At 49.5% G+C, this 9,560-nt stretch overlaps 2 protein-coding genes across 2 annotated transcripts; one reads left to right on the forward strand and one right to left on the reverse strand.

The window, feature by feature from the left end:
• The first annotated feature begins 783 nt into the window (after positions 1-783).
• LOC124666355 (acyl-protein thioesterase 1 homolog 1-like) lies at positions 784-4,026 on the forward strand. The gene is made up of 9 exons (XM_047203691.1): positions 784-892; positions 1,000-1,108; positions 2,293-2,329; positions 2,590-2,659; positions 2,785-2,889; positions 3,010-3,160; positions 3,253-3,335; positions 3,443-3,536; positions 3,631-4,026. The coding sequence occupies exons 1-9, from the start codon at positions 880-882 to the stop codon at positions 3,716-3,718; spliced, it is 750 nt and encodes a 249-aa protein (XP_047059647.1). The 5' UTR covers positions 784-879; the 3' UTR covers positions 3,719-4,026.
• A 2,796-nt stretch (positions 4,027-6,822) lies between these two features.
• Positions 6,823-8,355, reverse strand: LOC124665988. The gene has a single exon (XM_047203342.1). It carries the CDS (start codon positions 8,133-8,135, stop codon positions 7,218-7,220), a length of 918 nt encoding a protein of 305 aa, XP_047059298.1. The 5' UTR covers positions 8,136-8,355; the 3' UTR covers positions 6,823-7,217.
• Between the last annotated feature and the right edge of the window lie 1,205 nt (positions 8,356-9,560).

Raw genomic sequence — 9,560 nt, forward strand, 5'->3', positions numbered from 1 at the left:
ATAAGAGATAATGCATTGTACCGATTATATTTATCATCTTCTTTAGATGACATGGACCGCTAAGAGAAGACGTGCATTCCCTGCCATTGTACATGCCCTAATATATTGCTCGTATCTTTTGTGGAAGAGAATTTTCTTCCTTCTATATGCCAGCAATATTGATTTTTTTAGGAAAATCACGAGCTTTATTAATTAGGTACCGGTGTTTGTTTGTACACTCATTCGCGATCGGGTCGATCGACACACAGGTCGGAGCTGAACCGTGTGACACATCACCCGACTCAGGCTTACCGAATTGCGTAAATAATATGTCGCTTTATGGATACCAAGATCATTACAAGCTGAGTATGAACCGATTTTTACATCTCTACTCAGCTTGAGCTCTCTCGAAATTTAGGTTGTACTGAGTTAGACGTGGCCTAACTCTCTCGAACTCTGATTCGCTTGCATCCCTGCACAAACTAATAGCGAAGGAAAGCCCCAAAGTTTGTCTCCCTCCCAAGTCCCATCCCACGCTCCTCCCAGCGTGACCTTAGCCAGCACCTCGATCGATCGCCTTTTTCCTCCAATCGCCGGATTCCCTTGACGCACAGGAGTACAGCTAGATCGCAGCGAGCGACGCACGGCGCACGCAGAGCCGCCAACGCACCCACGGAGAGAGAGACACGCGGGTTAGTTACTGGACTGACTGCTGCCGTTCATACACATATTCCCACTCCATCGGGGCCTCCGCTCGCCCCTATAAATACATGTCAATCGGGCCTGCTCTTCGTACTTCCACAAGCATCAAGCTAGCCAGCCAGCGACCTCTACCACCACCTTCGAGCTAAGCTACCTCATCGAGCACCGCCCGTACGTGCTGTTTGTCGCTCCGGCACCATGAGCTCCTCCGGTAAGTATGGCCGTGCCCCTGAGCTTCTCTGTCCCGCTTCTTCCAAGGTGACTCGCCGTCGCCGGCGGCCGATCTCATTGCTTTGCTAATGGTCGGTCTGTCTGCAGGCTCGCGCGGCGTGAGGCGGGAGTATGGCAGGACGTACGTGGTGAGGCCCAGGGGCAGGCACCTGGCCACCATTGTGTGGCTCCATGGCCTCGGCGACAATGGCGCCAGGTAATTAGCCATATCCTATACATCCACCGCATGCTTACCAAGATTGCTTTTGTTTCAATTTGGATATGCTAACCATGAAAGATGAATGGTAGAAACTGGAGTGACCAAGTGCTCTCTAAACTGCAAACCAACTACTAGCACCCCTCCGGCCTAGATAGAGACATGAGCAGCAAAAGCTAGCTAGATCGAACCGCCAGCACTTCTTGTCTGAATGCGACCCATGGCCTCAAGGAAGGAAGCTAGGCCTGGCTGTCTCCTCGAGACGTCGGACCATGTCGACCCATCGCGCGCTTTATTCTCCTACACCTCCCTTTGCCAGAAACGAGTGATAAGAGCTCTCTATTTCGGTCCATGCATATATTCCTAGTACTGCTTTTACTCCAAACCTCAGATTGATATTATGATCCATCTATCTCCTTACGCGCGTGTCTGTCTTTCTTTCGCTAAGTAACTACATCTAAAAACAGCAGTTGGTGGGAATATAACTCTACTACTGCACAGAAAAGTTAACTACTTCGCTCGACGATCGAATGTCAAGCTAGAGATAACATGACTGACTGGTTTAATATTATCTGCTAGCTCACCTGAGGTACCTTGTGTCTGCCACCGAGGAGAGAACGCATGGAGAACTTCAGTTTTCTTTAATACACATAGGGGTTTCTTGGTCTTGCAACGAATATGTTTGGCATGAACTTGCCTTTTTCTTTTCTTTTTTTCTATCCATCTTTTATCTTTATTTCTCGAGTACATTATACACGCATGTGTCAACTGTCAAGTGTGTCAGCTCCAAATGTTCCGTTTCTCCCACTTGTTTGCTTTTCCAGATCGGTAGTGACTCAACTGCATGTTTCGGCCGAGACACATTATGCCGGTGTAGCCCCAGTGATCTTGGTCGATCCGGTTTTATCATATGCCAACTAGCTACTACACACATATTCTTTCCTCACTCTCCACTCTCCTCTCTTATTCCCCAATGCCTGCTTTTCTGATAAACACGCGTCTCTCGAGTCGAATATTTATGCTTATGTCATGTTACAAGCTATGCTTTAATCATTTACAAGAGGAGATACGGCTAAAATATCTGCACAAGTTGCTGACTAGCTGAGATATTTATGATTAATTCTTTAATTTCACGAGACACACTGACCTAATATGTTTTCCCCCCATGTTTTTGTCTTATGCAGCTGGTCCCAGCTCCTGGATAATCTCCCACTGCCGAATGTAAGTTGAACAAATCATGCAGCCATCTACCATCCTATTCCTAATTTCCTATTCCTCTGAGCACCATAGTATATATGTAGTATAGCTTCTTGTTATCTTCAGACTAGTCAATGAAGCTTATCTGAATCACTTGACTAATTAGGCACAAGCATCAACTGCTAGTTCTATCGGATTAAGAACGAGCATTCTTTCCAACTCTGAAGCTGAATTATTTCCATATTAGTTAATGATGCTTAATCATCTCATCTATCCCTATGCAGATCAAATGGATTTGCCCTACTGCGCCAACACGGCCTGTCGCAGCTTTCGGTGGATTCCCCTGCACCGCATGTGGGTTTCTCTGAACTTACATATGGCTTGGCTGCAGAGCCTGATGCAGCTTTGCCTTTCCTATGTTTTTTCTGGGCTGTTTAATGGGACAAAATGATCAATTATTGTTTACTAAAACGAAACAGGGTTCGATGTGGAGGACACTTCAGTGGATGGCCGTGATGACATCGAAGGGCTGGATGCTTCAGCTGCGCACGTAGCAAACCTGCTGTCCTCCGAGCCATCTGATGGTACTTACATATTTCTGAATATGCTCACTGGAAACTGATTATAATTTTTTTTGGTTGATAATCCTTGAGTGCAAATGTAAATTACTAATGCTATTGAAAATGAAAATTTGTAATGTCCAGTGAGGCTTGGGATAGGCGGTTTCAGCATGGGTGCGGCCACTGCCCTCCACTCTGCCGCATGCTATGCTCATGGAAGGTTCACGAATGGCGCCGCATACCCGATTACCCTTAGCGCCGTCATTGGGTTGAGCGGCTGGCTTCCCTGCTCAAGGTCTGATTATTTGATATCTTGGAAGAAAATATGGTGGTGTTATTGATATACTTGTAGCTAATATGTGATGTTCTTTATGTATTGTTGTTTAGGACCCTGAGGACCAGAATGGAGAGCTCACAAACTGCTCTCAGGAGAGCTGCTGCCTTGCCAATCCTGCTAACCCATGGACTAGGTTGGCATTGCTGTTTGTTTTTATGTTGATGTCGTAAATATCCTGACCTTTTTTGTGTGAATTTCCAAAGTACTTAAAAAAAGGTCTTTGTCCTTGTGTTCTTGCAGCGGATGAGGTTGTCACATATAAGAATGGTGAGAGGTCGGCTGAGTTTCTGCAAACCTCAGGATTCTTATATCTGAATCTCAAAACCTACAACGGGTACTACAGATCTACATACATGATTTACAACATGATCACTTTCTATCATATTTTTCTTCTGAATTTTAGTACTGACGTCATCTCATTTATGTAGACTGGGACATTATACTATCCCTGAAGAAATGGACGATGTGGCCACGTGGCTCAGCGCAAGGCTTGGACTCGATCGATCTCGTGGCTAAGTTCCAAGATACACACATGGTTCCATGGCGTTGGTGGTGACATATGAGACACAAGTATTGACAATATAGAGAAGGTTGATGATAGGTTAACTAGAGAAAATCGTTTTGAGTTGACGACTGCCATAAGTTGATGATAGCTTGTAACACTATGTGCTTCAATTCCTCACTTCTGGATTTCATGTTACAGTTGTAGTTTACTAGTAAGAGTTGTAATACCTTGTTACTACAAAAGAGGACGCCTGTAATGTAGTATTGTATTGCTTTGGTTGACTACACTAGTAACTAATGATGATATTGAGTTCTATTAATCATTAGTCCCTTTGGAGTTCTATTATGTTTGTGCTCTATATCAGGCTAGTCTACACTTTTCTATTTCATGTCATATCATCAGATCCCTTTTCTTGTTGGCAGATTCTAGTAATACCTCAAAACACACGATGCGATATTTCATAAATTGCTAGAGAAAAGATTCAGAAAATAATAACCATATACCAATATATCAAGTTCTCAAAGTATGATTAAGTCCTACACTGAGAAAATCTCCTAACTAGATGAGGTGTATCAGTATCACTATACTTGAGTGGATCAAAGACAACATCTGCAGAGAGGTCTACAGTCTCAAGTCGATCAAAAACCACCGAACTTACTTATCTGGTCATCATGGTTGAGAAGGCAAGCGTCAGAGTTTGATGGATCCTGCCATAGCACGGAGTTTGGGTCATTACTCGGCGATCCATTGTCCTGCGCAAACCCCTGATGTCTTTGGGGATCAGCATCGCGCTGAAAGGTATACCCGTCTTTTAAATGCTGGAATATGGCCTCCAGGCTGCCGCCACTGCACAAAAGGACACATGATTAGAATGTAAACACAACTTTCATACTTTAAACTGTCATTTAGTTAGCGACCATAGGAGGCCAAAAAATGGATCATATACATTACTAATGCTCGAATTTGGTAAGCCTTGGTAGAGGCAAATCTGGTTGCCAACCAAACATAGTACTACTTTGGAACTCTCAAATTGAAGTTTAACTCTAGAAGGTATTGCACAGGCTACATCACATTTGACAACGATGTTCGAAATAATCAAACTTACCCCATGGCTCGACTCCAGGGAACAAGATCGTCATAGCTGCCACTGTAATCTCCAGCGGCGGGGATGGAAGAAAAACAGTCAACCATGCCTGCTTCGTCAGCCGGCACATTAAGCATGTCGCCGAAGGTTGAGAAAGCTTCATCCAAACCGGCAAATGTTGCACCTGAACCACCAAACTTGTTTATCTGGTTATCATCGTGGTTGAGACGGCAACCGTTAGAACTTGATGGATCCTGACGTAGCACGGAGTTTGCGTCATTACTCAGCGATCCACCGTCCTGCTCAAACCCCTGATGTCTTTGGGGACCAACATTGTGCTGAAACTTATCTTTGTCTTTCGAATGCTGGAACATGACCTCCAGGCCGCCGCCACTGCGCAAAGGGGGGCACATGATTAGAATGCTGACACACATCTTTCATACCATAAACTGTAATTTAGTTAGTGAACATTGAAATATAACTTTTGTTGGCATTGCATAGGACTACATCACATTGGACAACAATGTCTGAAGAAATAATATGGAACTTACCCCATGGCTCGAGTATGGGGAACAAAATCAGCACACCAGTCACTCCAGTCGCTAGGGACAGGGACCAGCGATAAACCGTTAACCAGGCCTGCTTGGCCTGCCGGCACATTAAGCACGCCATCGACGTCTGACGACGCTCCATCCGAACTGGTTAATGTTGCGTCGGAACCGTCGGATGTTCCAGCAGGACTGTCGTAATCTGCTTTAGCAAGAACTCGGCTGAGGTTCTGTGTGAGAAACAAGACAAACAAAAGAATAGAGGCGATGCACCTACCGCCGTTGACTCTGAACCTGTTGGTGCACCCTACGCATTGGCATTTGGCGGTGCACCTGACGTCGTTCTGCAAATCGCGACAGCCGCAAAATCGAGCTTGAGATCGATCGGTATTTACACAAGTAAGAACCAAGGATAGGACAGCAGCAGGCAGCAGCATAGATGCGTATATACTATATACCTTGAAGCACTCGCAGTAGAGCTTCCTGCATTCAGCCTTGTTGCATTTGCATCCCTTGACGTGCACCATCACCTCGTGCTGCTGCGGCTGCGATCCAGACGCATCGCCGCCGGCAGCGGCGACGATCTTGGGCTTGAATGCGTCCGGCCTCTTGCTCGAGATGCCTTCGGCGTGCTCGTCCACCTCATCCTTGTTCTCCTCGGTGTTGTGGCACTTGCAGCAGGAGCAGTCCTTGGTGCAGTAGTGCTTTTGGTCGAAGCAACGGCAGTACCTGAATGCACGCACGAAATTAGCTATCGTATGCAAGGTCTCCAGGCAATGAGGCACGTACGGTAAGAAGAGGGGATTCGTGAGTTGCTTACCGCTGGAGGCACTCGCTCTTCTCGCAGGTGCACGGCTGCCTGGCGGCCATGGCGGCGATTCAGAGCTAGGGTCAAGAGGGAGCAGAGGGGAAGATCCGTTCGCATCTGATGCACGACGAGGAGGAGTCTCTGGCGAACGAAGATTACTAGTCCTATATACGATTTGTTACAGGAGAGTCTGAGCGAGTTCAAGGTGCCTAGTAGAGTCCATTCATTCAACGAAAATTATCGAGACTCTGCGTAACGGCCGACTACAATAGTTTTCCTCTCCCCTGCTTGTCCATGTTCGCCATACGCATGACCACCATCGTTGCTTTGCTGGCCTCGCGTCTGGGCCGGGCCGAGCCAGGCCGCATACGCTTGCCGTTGCAGGGTTCTTCACCGCGCAAAAACACACGCAGGAGATTATCGGACTCGCCGGAACATAGACCTGCTTCCCTCCAGGCTCCGGTGGACATTGTGCGAGCCGGCAGGGGTCAACTGCAGCATAGTCTTTCCGTCAATGACTATTGTGTCGGCTGTCCGGCGATGACCTATCCGTCAACTGATGATGGAGTATGCTACCTTGAAAATTCAAGTAAAAGACTAACCCAACAATAAAAGGATATACCAGTGAATGATACAGAATCGTTATTAAAACAGCTATATCAGCACGGACAGAGATACACAGGGAAATCAAATTCAGCATAAACAATCTGTTCATCGAGATAATAGAGTTACAAGGCAGCGGAGAGGCAATTCACCGGACTAGCAACCAGGGGGTACATGATTCAATAATACAGACGCCACCTTTGATGTTTGTTTATGTTCAATCGACAGTTTCCAGCAGACACTAGCTTTAGTCAACTCCACCTCGTTGCAAATTGCCGCCCCTCTGATTACTTCTTTGCTTGTGCGTTGTAGGCAGAATGTCCTGACTACGCTTCAGACGAAGCTGGCACGTATGCTTCTTCCCGACATGCTCCCCTCGACTCCCCGGAGGCAAAGTGTCCACAATGGCTTGCTGGCCAGGCTTTCAAGTCCCAGTAGAAAGCCGTGGGACTGCCCTTGAGCTGGCATCATTGCGTAGGGTCGCCATCGTCTTCTCCAGCATCCTCCTGGGAACCGGCAGGTGCCTCCGCGGACATTGCCATGTCGCCAGCTTCCTCGTTGTCAGTAGCAGTGACCTCAGCATCAACACTGCCGCTAGTGCCCCCTCTTGAAGTAACCACGAAAAAAGTTCTGGGTCCCTGAGTGGCTGGGATTTCCGCGTCTGCATAACCAGGGGCTCGCATGACGAAGACCATTGTGAAGGACGCCCCACGGAAGGATGATCTCTCGCTGCCACCCTCCTCACCATCAAAGACCCCGAATTCTCTGCCACTGAACCCGGAACGCACCATGCTGAGCAAGTCCCCCATATCGCGCTGCTGCTCCATCCTGCGCCAGTCCCGCTGCCGATCAGGGTCCACCTCGGTCGGCCGTATAGCAGGATGGTCCTCCCTGGCGTGCTTCCTGAGCTGGCTGTACGCGCCCTTGAACTCGCACGCCTCCATGGTGCACGCCCGGGCCTTGGAGTTCATGAACTTGCGCGCGTCGTAGTCCTTGGTCCAGTGGCTGACGGGCCCACGGCAGAGCGGGCACGCCAGCTTAACGGGCTGCTGGCACTCGGCGCACTCCGGCGCCCCCGAATCCTTGGAGGACTCCTTGGAGGCCTTGCGGTACTGGTCGAGGCAGTTGGAGTGCCGGTAGCTCGTGTCGCAGACGAAAGGGCGGCATCCCTTCTCGTGCGAGGAGCAGACGAGCATGACTGCGTTGTGAGGGTGATCCATGCACACGGGGCAGCGGACCTCCTCCCATTCCGCAGCCTGCTTCGCTGCAGCTGCTGCGGCAGCGGCAGCGGCGACATTGGCAGACTCCTCTGACCGGCGAGAACCGCTGCGCAGCTTGTAGGGTGATGCTCGGGGTGCTGAGCGGGCGCTCTTGTCCTTTGGCATAGTTACCTCAAGTCAGTAGTCGGATGCAAGCTGCTGTTGAGAATTCTGTGTAGTCCAAAGGGAAGCGGTACCACAGATTCTAGGTCGATTTGTTATACCCGAATTAACTTGAGAAGATTGTGAACCCAAACTTGGAATTCTGAAATAGAATAACAGTCAGAAGCAAGAGTTTAATCAGATCCCGAGCAACAGCATCCGGCGGGCTACACGGACAGTATACAACAAGGAGAGATTATTATTAGACTGTTTTGAAATTTGAACATGAACACGTTTGTAAATGTTCCCAAACATGGAATTCACTCCAAATCCTAGAGGAAAAGTAGGCCTGATCTGAAACTAAGGCAAACTTTAGCCATCTGGAAATGAACCTCTTCCCAGTGAGATGAAACAAAAACAGAATTTACTCGCTTATTAGAGGCTACTAGTTATTAGTCCTAAAAGTGGGGACTTGTTTTTAGGATCGTGGTGTGCTAGTTAGTTGAGGTTGCTGAGAAAATTAGAAGCAACAAGAGAGCGCCCGCAGCGATTTGGAGGACTACAGCTGGGTCTGAGAGCGAAAAACTAGTGGAACAATCCTGCTGCCCGAGCACCGTTCAAAAAACAAAAAAATCCTGACAGGAAAAGGAAACCAGTAGTAGCCTCGACGGATCCGGTCTAAAACCGAACACGTCGAACAATTCGTTCCGCAGAAGGCGCGCAGGGACATGTCCCGCGAGTCCGGCCACGAGAGGGGGGCGAATCGGCAGCGGTCAACGGCGGCGTTGGTCAGATCGGGCGCCGACGGTGGGCGTGAGCGAGAGGGAGGAAGTTTTACCGTGCGGGCCGGTCAGGAGGTACCAGCGAACGTCGCCCGTGGCCGCCGGAGAGCCCCGGGGCCGATTCGGCGGCGGCGGCGGCGAGGATTGAGGTTGTGGTAGCGGCGAGGAGACGCTAAGGTAGGGGAAGGGAAAGGAGACGGGAGGAAGGGAGAGGGTGATGGGCTCAGGGGCGGGGTCGGCTGCCTCTGTTATAAATACGGGTGGGGCGGCTGACGTGGACGGTGACGTGGTCGGCTAGGGCTCTCTCGCTCGCCCCCTCGTGAAGCCAGCGCGGCCGCCTTCCGTGGACCGGCCTCACAGTGCACCGTGCCTGTGGCCATGCTCGGGCCCCACCTGGCAGCGACGTACCGGTGTTGCGCTGTGATGGACGCAGGCGCAGCGTCGGTCACGAACTACGCGTAGCCTCGGTGGGCTGTCATTGAGAATGATGCGCGGGGTCCACTGCTGCAGCGGCGGTTCATGCGGCGTGACTGTGAATACGCGGACCGGCCACGCTAGCCTGCCAGAGACTTGGTGTATGACGTGTGGGCCTGGGCTCGTGCGTGGGTCCAGCTGGGTGTGTGTGGCTGGAGCGGTGGGTGGGAAATGAACGTGTTGGGAGGCATGG

Source organism: Lolium rigidum, chromosome 6 (genome assembly GCF_022539505.1).
Source record: "Lolium rigidum isolate FL_2022 chromosome 6, APGP_CSIRO_Lrig_0.1, whole genome shotgun sequence".
Lineage (NCBI taxonomy): Eukaryota > Viridiplantae > Streptophyta > Magnoliopsida > Poales > Poaceae > Lolium > Lolium rigidum.

Coding starts and splice junctions, on each gene's coding strand:
- LOC124666355 (XM_047203691.1), top strand. Junction 2,330..2,589: donor ATAATCTCCCACTGCCGAAT/GTAAGTTGAACA, acceptor ATCCCTATGCAG/ATCAAATGGATTTGCCCTAC. Junction 2,660..2,784: donor TGGATTCCCCTGCACCGCAT/GTGGGTTTCTCT, acceptor AAAACGAAACAG/GGTTCGATGTGGAGGACACT.
- LOC124665988 (XM_047203342.1), bottom strand. CDS start 8,135: ATGCCAAAGGACAAGAGCGCCCGCTCAGCACCCCGAGCATCACCCTAC.